The sequence below is a fragment of the Trichoplusia ni genome, chromosome 14 (genome assembly GCF_003590095.1).
Source record: "Trichoplusia ni isolate ovarian cell line Hi5 chromosome 14, tn1, whole genome shotgun sequence".
Classification (NCBI taxonomy): domain Eukaryota; kingdom Metazoa; phylum Arthropoda; class Insecta; order Lepidoptera; family Noctuidae; genus Trichoplusia; species Trichoplusia ni.
The window spans coordinates 2,526,334-2,545,095 of NC_039491.1; the positions used below are offsets into that span (position 1 = coordinate 2,526,334).

General features: G+C 36.2%; 1 protein-coding gene across 12 annotated transcripts in view; it reads right to left on the reverse strand.

Moving 5' to 3' along the window:
* LOC113500869 overlaps positions 1 to 18,762 on the reverse strand; it is an 87,134-nt gene that overhangs the window by 21,295 nt on the left and 47,077 nt on the right. For all 12 annotated transcript variants that reach the window (XM_026881775.1, XM_026881777.1, XM_026881776.1 and 9 more), the window contains 12 exons: positions 17,800 to 17,957; positions 16,403 to 16,570; positions 14,945 to 14,993; positions 13,345 to 13,515; positions 12,737 to 13,026; positions 12,335 to 12,486; positions 10,635 to 10,843; positions 9,941 to 10,283; positions 9,465 to 9,625; positions 8,974 to 9,087; positions 8,339 to 8,480; positions 7,600 to 7,806 (listed from right to left, as the gene is read on the reverse strand). In XM_026881775.1, coding sequence (XP_026737576.1) covers positions 7,600 to 7,806; positions 8,339 to 8,480; positions 8,974 to 9,087; positions 9,465 to 9,625; positions 9,941 to 10,283; positions 10,635 to 10,843; positions 12,335 to 12,486; positions 12,737 to 13,026; positions 13,345 to 13,515; positions 14,945 to 14,993; positions 16,403 to 16,570; positions 17,800 to 17,957 — 2,164 coding nt within the window. The remainder of the gene's footprint in view (positions 1 to 7,599; positions 7,807 to 8,338; positions 8,481 to 8,973; positions 9,088 to 9,464; positions 9,626 to 9,940; positions 10,284 to 10,634; positions 10,844 to 12,334; positions 12,487 to 12,736; positions 13,027 to 13,344; positions 13,516 to 14,944; positions 14,994 to 16,402; positions 16,571 to 17,799; positions 17,958 to 18,762) is intronic.

The following is an 18,762-nucleotide window of genomic DNA, read 5'->3' on the forward strand; positions in this document are numbered from 1 at the left end:
GTTAAACAGACGTTAAACGAGAAAGTTATCATAATTTAATAGGCCAAAGCAGTTACAACAAAAGCCATGAAGTTAATTTTAACACTTTATCACGATATAAAAACACCTTTAAGTTTTTAACCTACAAACTGTTAATTAACTATTTTTATGAGAAAGTTAAGCACTAAAACACTAGCTAGATGATTCAAATAGCGAACTCAGAAACCATTAAACTTACAAAAAAATACAAAATTCATAAAGCATGTAAGTAGCCAGCATTAATTACTGAGCTTCAAGTAACGGTTTAAATTGTGCTGGAATGACTTGCTCATAATAATAGTTATACAGGTATGTAGATTGCAACACGAAAATAAACTGGTTTAAGATTTAACAAGAGTAAAGAATGTTAGATCACTTTTTAAAATAACACGCACAGTTTGGCACAAAACGGTTTTCATAATAATACTTTCTTCTTAATAAAGTAGCTACGACATTTTCGTAGCAGACCGAAGCACATACTAAAAGCTGTCAGCAAAGCTATTCAATGTTGCCATGGCAACGCGTTTTTGACAACAATAGCTCATTGAACCGTGTATCAATTGAATTGTATAGCTATAAATCTTTCAAACAATAGCTTGGATTCTGTACTATTAGTGTTCTCATCCTATCAATGGCGAATGCATCAAATATTTCAACAATTGATTTGTGGCTGAATTTAGTGATTTATTGGTCATACTAAAAATGCATAGCAAAAGTTAATCTGACTGAAATTTATGCTGATCTTTATCAATAATTTATAATACAAGTATAATAATAAAACCAGAGTCTCTTTGACATTTTAACTGATCCGTCAAAAATATTACCATAATAATTTAACAGATGCAGTGGCAATTAACTTCACTTTATTAAATACTTGTAGGTACCTAGATACTTTTACTAACAAATAAAATTTCATTAAGATTACAGTTAAATATTACATGAACACACTGGTCCTTTGCATGAATAATGCAATTTATTGTTAAAACGTTACAAACAGATCGGAATTCACTTTATTTATCAGTGATAAGATAATGAATCACATACAACCGAGGGTAGATAATGACGTGTTGTAAAATGTTGGCCACATTACAGATTTGTTATTGTTTTTTTCTTTCTATAATAAGTATATGCTTAATATTGTATTCTGGTCAATAAAATTAGAATTTTAATACATTGTATATCTACGGTACTCGCTAGTGTAACTCTATGCGCATTATTCTACGCGATGAATAAACTGGTAGGGGAATAGAAATATCGTATTACCATACTTATTATAAAAATAGAGGTCTGCTGAGGGATTTTATGGACTGTACACGTTTACTGTTGTGATCATCGCAGTACGGGTATGCCTCTTTATTAGTTTAAATTACCCTCGTTTAGTTTTAAACTAAGAAAAGTTGTCTGAGCATGGGAGCTGGTAAAGCATCTAAGGGTAATTTGAATACGCGGTTTATTTCACGATAACTATTTAGATTTCGTGATATTGATTTCAGATACTAAGAGCTATTAATGTTTGCTCTATAAAACTTCAACAATGGGTCAGCTAAATAAATTATTAACTCAAAATAGATTGGTAAATAGATATGACCTACTGTTTCATTAGCGCTAAATAAATATTTTTGTGTATTATACGTACGTTATCGCGTATTTAGTTTCCGTTGTCAAACATGATTGTACTTATCATTTTGATACACAAAGGAAATGCATAATTATCATCCTTCATTCACAATAATTGTAGCGCCGATAGCATGTTGTTAATTGAAGGGTCAACAACCAGTAGATTTTCAAAACATTATTAAATAAAACTTTTTGAAATAAACTAGAGAGAGGGTTTAAAAATGTTTTCACAGGTAAATAGGAATGTTATAGGTCATATATATAAATTAAGTTAAAAATAAATCAATGTGTACTATGGTTGCAGCTCCTAATTGAATTATCCGCATTGGCTGGGTATCACACACTCACGTAAAGAATAACAACCATCCTTAGGGGCCGTTACCCTGATTTAAAATTCACGCAAGTCACAGAAGCATCAGCATTAGTACGTAATGTAAACATAGGAAATGTGCGATTAACCGCAGCTGCACATTAAAGCTTGTTGAATAACGATCGTTCAGTGACCCGTACGTTCGATATCGGCAGATAATAATCTCGATCGGATCGTGTCGTGTCCCGCGAGGTCGCCGGCACGTGTCGTGGTCGTGCTGCGTGCCGGCTACGTACGTCCGCGTGCGCGACGAGTTGCAGACTAACATCCGACCGGGCTCGGCGTGGCGGGACGCGCCCGCGCCCGCAAACACGCAGAGATGAACCGAAGCCCCGAGCCAGCTGCGCCGCTTGCTACTTTATCTGATTACCTCATGGAGCAAGGACCTTTCGACACAAAAAGCTCGCCCGTAAAATTTACCTTGAAAATTGATGGCAGCTCAGCGCAACTTTACGAAATCTGTCTTAGACTGATGGATTGGAACGTTTTCACAATGACGAGTAGTTTAGTAAGAAAACGATGGAACCTAATTACTTTTCAAGTGTTGATATTTATAAGCGAAATCAATTAAAACGTTAACAGAGGTAAAGTAGTATACAGACAAACAACTATTTTGTATGAAGTTTTATATATTCAGTATGAAGTGATTTAAAGCTGCTAAAGAAGATTGTTTACGAGCCGCCAATAAGGAGAACTCCACGAACTGTGAAATGTACCGGTAACGGAGGAAGCGTACCATTAAAAAGTTCTATTATCTTGAATGAATGGGGTTTTATGATCCCAGTGCAAGGTTGTCGAGCCCAGGTGCAAGTCACTCGCAAGGAAACAATTTCCCATTGTCGTAAATATCTATTGTGGTGTCATGCAACGGCGCGAGCGCATGGAGGTCAGACATATACCCACACAATTAATCTGATAATTGGAACTGGAACGGTTCTTTGGCATTGTTTTCATTTTTACGAACACTTGCGCAAACACTAGAATAGAAGTAATTTGTTAGAACATACATAACAGTGTAAATAAATGAATGGAATATGTTAAAACTTGTGAATCGTTTCGTTCGTCGATCGCAGTCTATCCCGTAAAAGTTTATTGAGGACGAAACACTCATTCCACCTAATAAAAAATAAATTCAAACGAATTAAGAGACTCCTCCTGCTTAAAATGGGTCGAAAATGACGCAAGCCCTCGATTACAACGACAAATGTAAAATATTTCAACAATAGATCAATTATTGTATAATTCTAAAAACATCGACTTAAGTAGCGGTTTACAAACGTCATATCTGCATAATACGATACTGCGGAACAATCACGTAGACCGGCACCTTGATATTTGCAATATAAACCGAAAGTAACTTTAAATATTTTATAATCGACATGACCTTAATATAACCCAGTAAAAGTATGGAATAAATTACTGAGAACAGTGGCTTAGCAATTAAGTAAATTATGTCTGGAGTACGTTTGAACTTGAGACAAATTGGTACTTAGTATTGTGCTTCATATCTTAAAAGTTTTATTTTGGGAACGGACCGACAGTTGTGCATACATAAACAGTACAGTAGGGTTCATTATACATTACATTCCATTAAAGAACATTAGGAAAGGGCAGTAGATAAAGATAACATTAAGTTTTTTACTGTAGCCTAACGAAACAACGTTATATTTAACGATTGCACAAAGTAAATCTAAATTTTTTTACGATGCGACGTGATGAAAAGGATTTTTGGGTAATCTTACATCTTAATGTCCAGTCACGTATAGCAAATAGCATAGGCCTGTATTGTTAAACGAAATATAGCAAGAATAAAGTTGTAAGAACGTGATCGTAGTTATACAACTTATTTACGCACTCTGAAATGATAAGGAGGACTATTATAAAATTACAAACAAATATTAATAGTCCCATTACTACACATGTCTTCTTGAAACCCGTTTTTAAACGCGAGGGAATGGAAAACAAATATGCGCTCAGGGTCAGAGGTTTTATTTTTTTCATCTATGTCTTCAATATAAAAATAAATTCATATCCATTTTAAATTAATAGTCCAGGAAAAAATAATTAAGCAGGTGCGTGATATTTCTTTTACTGCATTAAACGAAATCGGTTGAATAAGCTATGCTTAGGGCGTTCGTGGCTCAGGAAAGACCCCTTGACTGTCTACTCCAAAAAGAGTCGAGTGGGAAGAGTCAGGTGGTTATTGGCTTGTTCTCCTAAGAGGTAACAGAAGCTCTTATTTTGAACGAAGTGACGCAGAATTCGATGTACACGTGTCGCAGACGATTTTGAGTGGCCTACGTCCAGTATTGGATCTCTGTAATAGCTTTACGAAAATCGTAACGTACTCGTACTCCCACAGAGGTAACATAAGAAACGTTCAGGTTTGTAGTATTGTTTGTTGTGATGGAATACAATTCTTGGCATCACTTCCTTTGTGTACCAGTGACGCTGTCAACAGGCCTTTTGTTCGATTGTTTCAGTATCTATGAGCACGAACAATACACACAATAAAACCACGAGTTTACAGCCCAGCGTAATCGTAAACAAAAGCCAAATCAGTTTTATCAGAACGTATGTTTAAACGTGTATAATTGTTTATTTTTACTTTAATTAAATGCGAATACTGGAAGGTTATCTAAGAACAATGAGAATGGAAAAAGTTGATTAATGAAGGCGTGACATGCTTAGTTAAGATCGAGATATGAACGCGTGCTCCCATACGCTATAAATTGATTTGCATCTGGTAAGAGGTTTAAATATTTATATTTCTTTTCTGTTTGTAAGCGGCTGTATCTAAATAGTGAGTTTTCAGTGGGGTTTGTTCATTCAGACAGAGTACAAAATCAGGTGTTCACCCTTTCTCTATTGGATAAACTTTAAATTTAAAGTTAAAATTGTGAGTTAGTTTCGTTTATTTGGCAACATGCTTGTTACTGGGAGATGAGTCGCTGTCTCCGTCATTCGTTAAGCAAGTGCGTTGGCAATATGCACTAGGGACTTGGAACCTATGCAGTCAAGCTTGCTTGGCCTAGAAGTATATGCTTATACCGTTGTCGGTTTACCTTTGTTAATGAAGCATGAAACTCACGTCAAACAAATGTATCATGCATGTGTGATCACGCTTCTATTCCTTATGGAGTTAAGCAGCGGTGTGGGTTATGCAAGAAAGTGGTGGTGGGCAACAATAAGATTGACATTAGAAGCTGTCAGAATATTTTTGCATGAGGAAATCAACCCTGTTCCTCTTATTGAGAATAGGATGATGGAGCTTATAGAACTCATTATGTCTTTATGGAGATCCTTGCCGGTTCTGCCGCATACGAATGACATTTTGGAACCGCACAACTAGAGTCATTAGTGTTTAAAGTCGAAAATGCATGAAAAAACCTACTTGAAAAAACGCCTTTTTACTTTGAATCTGGTTATAGGCGGTATTATCGATATGGTTTACCTGGCCATCAATAACGACCATTTTATTAAACAGAAATTAATTTATTGAAAAAAAGACAACATGGCACTTGTGAACGTTATACGAGGAAGCTCTTACATCTGCTCTTATGGAACAAAATTTCTAAGTGATGACACTTCAATTTATTTTTAATTTTTCAAACTTTCCGAAACGTTTTTACTACGACAATACGAATATTATCAATCAATTGACAATTCAATTGTGCTAATACAAAAAGGTATATGCGTAATCTAACTGCAAAATTAAACATTTTAAACTGGATTTAATACGTTAATTGAGCTGCTAAAGTAAATACGGTGAAAGGTCCTGAGTTTTATTCCGAGGTCGGAGGTCAAGGATATAGTTAAACAGATTATTCTAGTTGACAATCCAATAAGCCGTTTTGGTGGATAATGGGATTAAATATATCTATTAAAATAACGGTAAAAAATGGTGATGACGATAATTTTTCTTCAGTGTCCGCCTTTTAGTTTAATGCTTAATAATAGATATGTATTTAATCATTTTTCCGGTAAACATAAACTGATCAAATTACAGTAAATGAAGCTTACGCGTGACGTCATGAATGTGTTTGAATTTTACGTTATGTCACAAGCAAGGGGCTTTTAAACTTTAAAATATCTTCGTCAATTTTAGTTTTTCAGAAAAAGGTAAAAAAACGTGGCTAACGTTTTTATATTATCTAACTGAGGGACTAAATATATATTTACTTTTTATACCTACTCTGTAGTCATCATTATTCTATTAAAAATAATACGTTTTTAGTAGCATTTATAATTCAAACCTCATAAAGATGTTAATTGTAGGTCTAAAACGGAAATTTGTCAACGAAAACAATAAAAATATATGTTTAATAGGCTCTTACAATAAAGTGAGACCGCTATCTAGTAACCGGATATTTCAAAAATAATTATAACTTTAAATATTATACGCAATACACTTAATGACAACTTGTGCCTCTCACTGGATGACTGGACCGACAGACTGACATACTTCACACTACGACACTAGAATAGCCGCTTCATTTGCTTTAAACAAAGGTCTTAGCCTTTCTCATTGTTCCAAACTTGACGTAATATTATGAGGAATTACATAAATAATGTCTTTATTATCATAAAAGTGTAATCATTAAGTATAAAGCTTTTAGGACTTCAAAATAAGGTTAATTGCGGATGAGATGTAACGCGTCTTTATTTGCAGGCTCTCTCTTTATTGTGTAATGCCATTTTAAAATCTTTCAGGATGAATGTTTCGTATTATTTATTATGATGATGTAAAAAATGCATCTATACACCACGCTGTATATACGAATTGTAACATTGTTGGTACGTCTGGTATTGTTTTAATGATTATCTTAAAATATTTTATAGTTTTTAACACTTATACGCTCTATAAAAGTAAGTCTCTATACATATAATCACAAGATACGCTTATAAGATTTAGAGTTCGCTGACCTAATATTGAGATTCACCGAGTACTATAAAAATGTAACCAGATGATAATAGAGATAGCGCAGACAAAAAATATTAATTTGGAACAGGAAAAACATTGAAGCATTTCGCTTCGATATCAACAACCTATCATTAATCTGCCGCGAGTTACTTACATAATGATTTAAAGCTGTAGAAGGATATTTTTTTTTACTATCGTAGTATCTATAATTTATAATTAATGTTTAAGAGCTACATAGATGAAAAGGTATTCTACTTTATAAAGTCTGGATACGATTTTTTTTTGGTTCTATGCAACTGTACAATTCCAAAAACGATATGTTTAGCTCTAGATTAACCGGAAAATGTATAAGCGAAGCATCGCGTCTAGGGGGACTAACACCAAGGCTTTTTAAAAAGGTTCGCCGCTGTTATCCTCGAAGGAGCCATGTTATCGAGCAATAACCGCTTTAAGACGTCGGTCCCCAATTTGTTCTCTCGTTTCCTTTGTTCCATTGATATCGTTAATGACACAATTTATAAAAAAAGGCTATAAGTTAAGTCACCCTTAAATTCCATACAGTCGTTGTGACCATCAAATGAAAAGTAGAGACAAAATAGACATTGAAGAACGTCAGGATGTCGCGGCCATCTGTATACTGGTGTGAATAGTAAACTTAATAAGCACTTACCCGACGTTTGAAAGACTGGTATTGCTTGCTGTAAGCGATTCGGCCGTGCTTTTCCCTTGCGCCATGGCGGCGAGCTGCCGGTCCAGGATATTGTTCTGCTCCAACAGCTGGCTCCATTGCCTCACAGCGTTCTTGGATGATGATAGCTCCTGACGCAGCTGCCTCTCGTCTAAGGAGTTCAGACCGCTACGTAGTGAGCTGTCCAGCCTGTGTATAAAAAGTACAAATTACTATTAAGATAATTTTGTTTAACGGACATACAGTTTTGAATTTCTTGCATTAGCTGGAATGGAAACTTTCTCTAGTTATAGGAAAACAGGATTTTTTTTTCTACAGTAATGTTATTTAATATTTACTTATTTTGATAAATAAGAATATTTATGAGGCTAAAAAAGGCGAATGATGTAAATTAAACCATAGCTACCTTATAATTAAATGCATTTCGTGCAAAAGAGGGCAATCAATAACTGCTAACAATATAACTTAAAATAAATCAAAACAGTACTTTTACAACTGAAGTTAATGTGTGTCAGGTCTGAGATTTTAGTATGCAACTTGACAGCTAATTTATTTTCCTTGTCTAATTAAGAACGTATGAAAGAGACGCCTATAGAGAAAAAAAATCTTCTGTCCTTGTCTAATAACCTATGAGTGATAGAGATAGCAATATAGTAAAATAATTTAAGTGCGTGTTTACAGTATCGGGGTCAGTATATACTCAATAGAAAATGATTATTACCTTTCGATGTAGTCATCGACGCTTTGCAGGCTAGTGATGGACTGCGCCAGATCGTTGTCCATCATGAGGTCGTCTGATGCTAAGCTGGAGAGGGTATCCAGGGATGGTGTTCTCTCAGTACCCCCGTTTCGTAGTCCACACACTACAAATATACCGATTATTACTACACTACTACATTAATAACTTTACTTTAAAAGTATACGTATCTGGTAAGTTCTGAAGGTACTCTAAAATTTAAATAGGTATAAGGCACAAAACGTCATAACGTTTCCCGCTAAAATACTGTAAGTAGATAAAAAAACATGTCTTAAGTAGATAAAGCCAATTAAAAAAAAAAAAAACAAAGTATAAAAGCAGTTGCCGTCTTCTTATTTTAAAAATAAAACTTTATCAGCAAAAAAATGTAACTGGTATTGGTAATTAAATAACTTTAAATTGAAAAAGAACATTGGATAAATATAAAAGGAATTAGCAATTATTTTGTGCAATTTTTTATTGGTCGCATTACGGGCGAAGGCGTAGGTAGGTACAGTTTTAAAAAAATATTTTGAGACTAGTGTATGTGTGTAGTAAGTAGGTAGTACAATAAATAAAGCATAACATAGCAATATTATTAGGTAATAAGAATAACTCACATTTACGATTTCTTTGAACGAGCGGGCTGTTGGTGATGCGTTCCCTCGACCTCCTTAGGTGTTTGCTTGTGTCTGACTCAATAGTTTTACTTGAAGGACTACCGTCAGCGTTTTCTAAACATGAAAGATTCATATTAATCAAAATAATAGGCATGTTTCAGAATGATACAAAACCTAATGCCGATGAAAAATAGCTTTAAAAAAACCTGACTAAACTTTACCCAAATTTACTTTTCCCCATTCCCAACTATTACAATATGACCAGACGGAATGGTGGCCGAGACAGAACAAAAGAAGCGTCGGTCGACCGGGAGCAAAATGGGTTGATGACATAATAAAAGTCTCGGGTCGAGTCTGGATGAGGCTAGCACAGGACCGTAGAAATTGGCACGAAAAAGGGGAGGCTTATGCCCAGCAGTGGGAGGATAAAGGCTGTGGATGATTATGATCATTATTACAATTAGCTAAGTCTTATAATACTCTGCACTTACTCCTGAACAGCAAAGCTGGCTGATCAGCGATCTCGTCATCAAAGAAATCGCGGCCGTCGGACAGGGAGAGTGACCCTGACGCATGTGTCGGGGTGCCTGGAGACTCGGGAGTCGGGTTCTTGCTGGCGTCTGCGCTTTCACCATGGACTCGCACCGTTTCACTAAAGAGGAAATTTGTCATGAGTTCTTGATTCCACGTTACGTCATAGATACGATAACAGTTAGAGCAAAAAATTGAGTTAAAATCGTTCCATTATAAGGGAAAAGACTTTTATTTTTCAAATAAAGATGTAGAAGAATTAGTTTTTAATACGGCATTTGTGCTACTTGCCAATTATCCAGCATTGAATAATTCAAATGCAATAAAGTATTACAACGCAAATATTTGTAAAAAGTAATTCAATTCAGATCCATTCTCTATAAAACCCATTCCTTCCATAACCAAATTCGTAATCTACTCATAAATAAATACTCACATGACTACTTCCTTAACAGGCTGTATAACATCTCCATCAATACTGTCCTGCTCCTTAATAATTGGTTCCGGAGACCTGGTCTTTGTATTCGCCGTCTGATACGCAGAACTTGATATGGTATTGTCTCTTTCTACCTGAAGCTCATTGTTCGAGTCACTGGTACTGGTTGAGGAGATCAGACTGTCTGCTGGGGATGTTTCGTCGTCCAACATGCTTTGGGTAGAAGTTTCTAGAGCCGACATGTCGAATTTGGATTCTTCTAGCGTAAGGGTCAGGTTGTGGTGGTCTCCGCTCTGATTTGTGCAAGTGCTTGTTGTACTGTAGTTTGAACTTGTCATGGATCCTGTAAAGAAATTTGTTGTATTGAAGGTCATATAATATTTGGACTACTCAGCTAGTCAATATGTAGATCTACGTGGGAAACAGATCTTCTCTTTCTTTACCATGCATTTTAACGCATACAAGAATGTAGGTAATAGTCTTTAACTTTTAAACATACTTGGTACTAATAAGGGCTTTACACGAATGACTTACGAAACACAATTTTTCTCAAACAATTCTTACTGTCTAAATGGCTAGATCAAAAGTGATTTATTTTTATGCCAAACTAGGGTAGTATCTGACTTTCATTGTTTGTCTGCCATTGCGTGTGCATAAAATGTCCGCCTTCTTTATAAGGTTGTAATTAGCTTACCCATCATGGTGCCCCTTAGCGAGTCATGCTGGCTCAGCGTCAGAGACTTCATGAGCAGCGGGTGCGGCACTGGTGGCTCGTCCATGATCACTATCGTCTTCTTAGGGATCTCCGGCTCCACAACCTTCGGCGCTTCCTGTTTCTCCAACTTCGATTTGTCATCCTCGCAGCTTGACACGCTTAGTGCTAAGGATACGTCGTCTTGTGACCTGTAAGTATAAATTGTAGGTATTTTTTAAATTCTATCCTTCTCTTACTTTTCTATGATCATAGTAGGCGTAAGCAAAAAAAAGTTTGTGAAAAAAATCATAGTTTTCTATTATTCGTACTTAAATCCATTTTTTTTATTTCGATTATTTATTTTTAGTCACAATTCAACTTTTAATAGTTACTTCACTGATGAAGCAATATAATATCACTGTGTATTATTATTATACAGTTTAGAAAGCAATTTTAACCGCCACGCACTAAAAGCGAGGCTAAATGTTTACGCCATTGTATTACCGAATGATACTCGTATCCTATACTAATTCACTACATAGTATAAAACAAAGTCGCTTTTTCTGTCATGTGTCATGTTGTATGTCCCTATGAACGCTTAAATCTTTAAAACTACGCAACGGATTTTGATGCGGTTTTCAACAATAGATAGAGCAATTCTTGAGGAAGGTTTTAGTGTATAATAAGTTTAGGTTTTGTGTAAACTGACAATATTACAACGATATTAGTTAAACATGTCGGAAAAAATGAAGCCATTCGAGAGCTTTCCTCGAGAACGCTGCCAAAACCTTTTGAGTTACAACAAAACTATGTATGGCGGGTTTGTACCTCTTTAATAAATCTACAAAAAAGTCCGCGGTGGTATATGTCTATCTTCCAAGGATAACCCACAATAACCATTTTTATGTGTTTTCTTAATACAGTAAAATTATGGGTTATTTACGAACCTATTTTTAACAATACAGTATTAATCCTTATCCAAATAAATAAGTTAGATATATTATACATGTAATATAGAACAAAATTGCCTTTTACACTACACCAAAAAAGTGAATAGGTAATGAGTTATCGTAATATTAAAATCTCCGCGCGAGAAATTAAAAATCGTTTGAAACGTAGCGAAGATATCGTTGGCATCTATATACTAATATACTTATACTAATATATAAAGCTGAAGAGTTTGTTTGTTTGTTTGTTTGAACGCGCTAATCTCAGGAACTACTGGTTCAAATTGAAAAAATATTTTTGTGTTGAATAGACCATTCATCGAGAGAGGTTTTAGGCTATATATCATCACGCTGCGACCAATAGGAGCGAAGAAAAAGTCATAACTTATATCTTCTAACCACGCAGACGAAGTCGCAGGCAACAGCTAGTATGTATTATAAAGAAGTAATTTTCGTGAATTTGTTACTGGATATGTATATTATGTATGTATGTACCTTCTATGGATCCCATTTTGAAATTAAATTATATAATCTGTAAATAGGATAGGATCACCCTGAGAAGAAATTTTAAGTCAAATGCTGGGGATGCGATTTTTGAAAGTCCGCACAATTAATAAATGCGACTGAAAAGGTACCAGTTGAAAGAATGGTCATTTGAAGGCGCCATGCTCATAGGTAACATATACCTGAAAAGTATAGTGTCATGGGGCCAGCTTAGCTTGGTTAATAAGTATTATACATAGTATAATGTACCTGGTAGCCATTGCTTCACCAGCGGCGTGGCTCTGCCAAGCGCTGCTGTTCCCAAAGTGGCTCTCCTCACTCTTGCACGAGGGACTGGATTCCTTGCTTGAGTTCACCGTGGTCGGAGACACGACGCCACTCAGGGACTTCACAAATGAGTTCTGGAAAATAAAATTACCATTAAAAATGGCTAAATTTAGATCTAACAGGACAGAGTCTAAGCATTTGACTAAAACAATCCATCGCTCTTGGTAAGCATCACTCGAGATTTCACCCGACTATCCGACTGAAAAATTAAATATTTTTAGTCAAATATCCTATAACTATCTCTGAGAACTGAAATTAGTCATTTTGATGTTGATTTCAAATAAATACTTGTGAGTAAACCGTTATCAATATTCATATATTTACCTGTTTATTTAATTTCTCAGGTTGTGCTCTATCCAAGACAAACTTTTCTTCGTCGTGACTAGTCTGTATCAGGGAGGGTCTGTTCCTATTTCTGTATCTCTCTAGAGTCGACATCGGCGAGTTCTGCCTCTGCGCTGACTCCGAAACAGGGGAGGGCTTTGGTAGGATCGGTGACGGTGGTTTGTACGTTGGGACTGGGGTAACCTCATACTCGGGAGTCTGCTCGTCGTCGAAGGAACTGGGTAGTTTTGGAAGAGGAATCACTGCCTCGCCCGTTACTAGAGCATCGTCTGAAACAATAATAGATGACTATTAGAAGGACAGCTAGTAAAAACGAAGCATTTTGGGATTATGGCATGCTAGGTTATAGGTAAGATATGATAGACACAAATCCTATAAAAATATTTCTGAAACCATCTAAGACGATTACGCCAAATCGTAAAGAGCAATCATAACTCAAGACAATCTCAACTACTTTGTGGGCACAAGGTAGTTGAGTTCTGCATCTGCAGTTACATTCATGTTCTTTTTAGTATGGAACTATGTACCTAGTTTTCTCGTGTAGACATTTTCAGATTTTTCGCTATAATGGACAATGCTAAGCTTACCCATTATATCAAGATCAGCGTCATGCAGCTCTCTAAGATGGAAGCAATGCGAGTTTCGCATCACCATCTCCAGGTTTCGCGGACGTCGGCGCGCGCGCGGCGACAACTCGGGCCCGCCGCCTTCCCCGCCCGTCCACACGCCCGAGTCACTGGACACTGCTGATGCTGCGCCTGGGAGATGACAGAACTAGTTGTTAGACTATAAGCATTGTTGATCCTGGTTAACAGGAGTTGCAATGATGGGAAAGTGTGGATTGTCCTATTTAAAATACTATAAAGGCATGAAACGTCTTAAAATTTGAAAGTGATGTTTAGCTTTTTTCGTCTTTAAAGATTGTGGGCCAAAGTCTGTCACCCTCAGGGTCCCATCAAACATAAAACGGCGACGAGGACGGCCTCGAATGAGATGGCGCGACGAACTGGATGCGTACCACAAACAGTGGATGGCAAAAGCAATAGACCGGACCGAGTGGAAGAATCTAAGGGAGGCCTTTGCCATGCAGTGGGAAAGTAAAGGCTGAAAAAAAAAAAAAAAGATTGTGGACTATCGTACTGAGAAATCTAATCCTTGTGGCGCGGGGGTTTTAAAAGCATTAGTCACAACAGTCAACTAGCATTTGTATATAGCACAACACTTGTCTAACGTGGGAATCGAAACCGCAATACGACACGCTCATGTCCTTACACCATTACATTTCGGGGGCAGTGGTCGCTGTTGTTTGAAAGGTCTGTGTTGAATTTGGGCGGACCAGTTACTTCTATGATGCCTTCTATGAGTCGGTTTGTAGAAAGAACCGGATCCAGAACAAGTTGCTTTTAAACAGTTTTATATATAAACGTACGAGCTGATTCATATTCAATGCACAGCATACAATCTCGATGGCAGATCCTTTTTACACCATCATAACAATATTAAGTTAAATATTATTCTCCAATATAAATCATTAGCAAATAACTAACACTGACATAAAAGCTTCTGAGGGTTATTTAACTATCCAACGCGACAGCATTTAAATCTGTTGCTATCTGTGTTTCTGATCGTTCCGTGATAACACCAGTATATACATCAGATACACGACCAACCATTTAGGATTTATACATGTTTCGACCTTTCAAACCCCGATAAATAGGAAATCAGTTTCCTAGTCTGCTCAATTCGTTATTAATGTGAACTAGCAAGACTAGTCGTGACATGACTTTCTTTTGTTATAAGTCGTGTAATTAATTTACCGTGGAAGGTACCTTGCTACCTGTCTAAGTGTCTATTATAATTTGCAGTCTAATATTGGATTAAACTGCTTGAATATTACGGAAGTAATTGAATGCCGTTATAAGTAACTGATGATAAAAAGTTTTAATCAAGCCTGCGTTGGTTATTTCACGGATGGGGTAGCAATAAGTTTATCTATCATAAACTAAAATTGATAGCAGTAACTGTTAGGTAAATGTTGCATTAATCTACTAATTCAGTTTTTTAATAAGTTAATTTAGTAATATGTGGACGTGTCTTGTTTATTTACAACCACAGATCCAAAGAAGTTTGTAAATAGTGATCCATTTTTTAATAATTCGGATAAAATTATCAATATTTAATAATTACCTTCCCTCCATCCGTCATTGACACTAGACTTCCTAGTGTTGTTCACCACCTGGGGACAAAAACACCCATTAAACTTAGACATCACTTTCACTTCACTTTTACACTCAAAGTAATAACAATATTGACCATCTCGCCTTCCTATCCAAAGTGCATAGCTGTGAATGAACCCACTACTCCTAACTATCCCTAATGTTACGAGAACAGATGTCGAAATGACCCGTATACGAACCGAGTCCGTAACTTTAAAAATAAACCCAACCCTACGTGTGATACAACAACCCGCGACACATCTCACGATAAATATGTACTCACTTTCTTCGCCAACACTTGTTACATTTAAAAAAAGTAATAAAAAAACTTAATAGTCACTTTTATTATTTAAAAAATCGTGAAATGAAACTTAACAAACACACGTCTTGTCACGGTCCAGAACGAGGGGAAAATGTAACGTCTAATTAATTTACTTTTTAAAAGCATTGCAAAATACAATTAGGTATGTATGCACGGATATGTGTGTTAACTTTTTAATTATGCAGTAATGTGAATCTGCTTGTTGTTTTAAGGTTAACAATTTTGTTTGTAAATTTCGTCCAAATATTGTAGGCGTTCTGAAAACATTTGAGAAGAATTCAAAACTTTTACTTGAGCGGATAAAGGTATTGCGTCTGAAATTTAAATGTCTGTGTTTTTTGTAATATCGGACCATAAAGCAACGAAGCAAAGAAGTTGAATAAAATTGTAATAAATGTGTTGATAAAGATCTACGTTTCTCTTAATCTCATGTGTGGCGTTACGCTTGATGCACTGTGCACCGGGGATATTTTCAGCATACGGCGACCGGCATCGGACACGTCAACTCCGAAATAGATGAGTTGTGACCCACTTCCAGTGTCAAAGAAAAATACACTTTTTGGCATAAATAACAAAGTTTGTTATTGTTAGACTAAAGGTATTATGCAATTCGTGGAATATTTAACGTCCATTAAAAATATTTTGTAAAAAATTTCGTCATTAGTAGATTCTTAACATTTATATTGGTTTGTCTTAGCTGTTTATTTTTATAATGATATATTTATTTCCTGGTATTTAATTTTTAATTAAATTTTAAGCATACATGAGCTATAATAATTCTTAGACAAATACCAGGCATTTTTGTAGGTAGTTTGTGTAGTTAATAAATTAAATTATACGACAGAATCCAATTATCCTATTGTTGCAAAAATAACTGTATTTGGATCCTCTTATAACGCATCCGGGGAAATCTTTTCCGTCTTGCGGTAGGCGGAGAGGTATTCCGTAGTGCTTCACCCTTCCCTTGTACCTGAGACCATGACAAAGTGATGCAAACTACCGTGACCCCAGGCATGAAAGCACCCCTTACCCTACTCGTGCCTAGCCATGCTACGCCATGACTACTGACTAATGATGATGATACCTTATAAGCTGATGAATATTCACCTGTTTATTAGTCTTAGCGTCAATATTCTTGACAGCGGGGTACTGCGGCCGCGGTAACTGCGTTGTCTGGAAGGTGTACTTCCCCGGCAGCCGCTGCGGCTCCTGCACGCGAGGGACTGACGCACCACGAGCGTGGTCGCTTGTTCGACCGGCTTTTGTTCGGCCATCCTGAATAACATTGAATAATAGTTGAAATAATGGAAACGAGGGAAGATATTTGTCCTGCAGTGGGACAATTTAGACCCTTAATAATATGGACAATAGAAAGAGAATCTTTACACCAAAAAAATATCCCACAAGTTACGAAAGTCAGCTAAATAATTTAAGATAAGTACTGTTGAAAGTGACTTCCTGATACTGGTGAAGAAAATTCTGCAATCAAGAGGCCTATTGAAGAAAGCATAAATATTTAGCCCTTTAATTAACAATGGGCAAGTACAATCGACAGATGTCTGTAAATGGACAAAAGAACCGAAACATGCATGTCATCAAAAGATGTATGTAGAACGGAAGTTGAAAGGTTTAGTATAGGACAATGAGTAGGAAGTGTCAATGTTGTTGACCAGGAAACAGAATATTGAATAAGTGGGTCATAATTAAATTTAAACACCTTAGAAGGGTTAAATTAAATTAAAAATTAGTCAAAGAACCTTTACTAAAAATATATTGCAGTAACCGTTTGAATAGGACACAACTTTAGTATCATGTTCCCGGCAATTTCATTTAACGACACGTCATACTATGATTTGTAAATCTCCAATCTGGAGAATAAACACATCGGATATCGGATCTTTCGTTGCCTTATATACCAAGAACCTAAGTCTTTTCTATAACATGCCTAACCTTCAACAGTTATAATAATACCAACTCTTTAGAAGCTGACTTATTCATGGATGTAAATAAACCAAGGTTAATGAACAAGCCGTGCCGACAACAAATTTGAATTTATGTGACCGGGATTAATGGTTTCTATTGTTATGAAAACCCATTTTCGCAGCTACTGTAAGGTCGATAGGGGATGTAAATTCGAACACAGAATATGAATACATTGAGTTCAACACCGAGGAATTCATTCGCTCATTCTAATGAGAAAATTATGTGAATTGCAAGCTAATTTATATTACTGGAAATCGACTGTCCTTTCTGGCTGACATATCCCACATCCTCAACTTGACCAACTAAATACATTTATTCTAAGTTTATTAATAAGTATTAAAATTTGGCCCTTACGTTTGCTAGCTAGAGTTTTGTTTAGTAGATCTATGTAGTATGCCTAAAAGCAGACTAATAGTAGCCCTAGTTAACCACTAGATTTTGTTAGTATTTCAACATGGAAAGTTTAACAATTCCTTACAGAAGAGTACCAACATTGTTAAGTTTTAATGAGCGTTACTTACTTGTGCAGGGTACTGCTGTGTCTGGTATGTTAGGATGACGGTTTGTTTGGTGACCGTCTTGGGCACTCCACTGGCCCCTACGATGGTGGTCGCCCCGGAGGAAGACACCTGCGTCGCCAGCAACGGCAGCTGATTGTACCCCGGGGTTCCCTTTTTGTCTGAAAAGTGTGAAAGCTGAGGTTATACTCAGGTCAGGTATAACAGAAGAAAGTGGGCTGAAAATGAAAGTCAAAGTATCTGACTTGGCCTTCCCTAAATACCACGACGTAGCTAACATCAGCAAGTTTTTCCGAAATTTGGACGTGTAGGATAATGATGGCGATCTTTAGACACCATTACTAATAAATTCAACTTTATCAATAGAGTGCCTTCAATTTACTTAAAATCCAAGCGTAAGTAGGTACTTGGTTATACTCGTAAGAACGTCAGTAAATACTTAGGTAACGCCACATGAGTGTAGCTGTTAGATTAAAATAAATCAAATTAAACTACTTACGCACTTTTTATATTTCTTTAAGTTTCACTCAGTTTGATACTTAATATGGAATGCATGTCGAGTCAAATTGTCCGTTAAGTTAAGCGGATTACAGTGACGCCACTTAAAGTATACACATACAAAATAGATCGGCGTAAGTATCTGATCAGGTTTCTTTAAACCGATACTTTTGAGAGAGAAATGAAGCCAGAAAATATTTGAAATTTAATCAAGGAAGGTAAGAAAAAGCGAATAAAACGGTATCAAGGATTCAACAAACAAATCTTGGAAGCTATATTTTTTATTAGCTTCCCAAGTAGGTACACTAGGTACCTCTTACGTTTGTTGATAAGACCTTTTTGACCTGGGTTGAAAATGTCGTGTTCTTGTATTCGTATATGAAATCTTAATATTTGGCGGGGTATAAAATACGAGGGTATGTTTCAAAATAGAAGACGACCTGTTTTAGTCAGGATGATACATGTTGG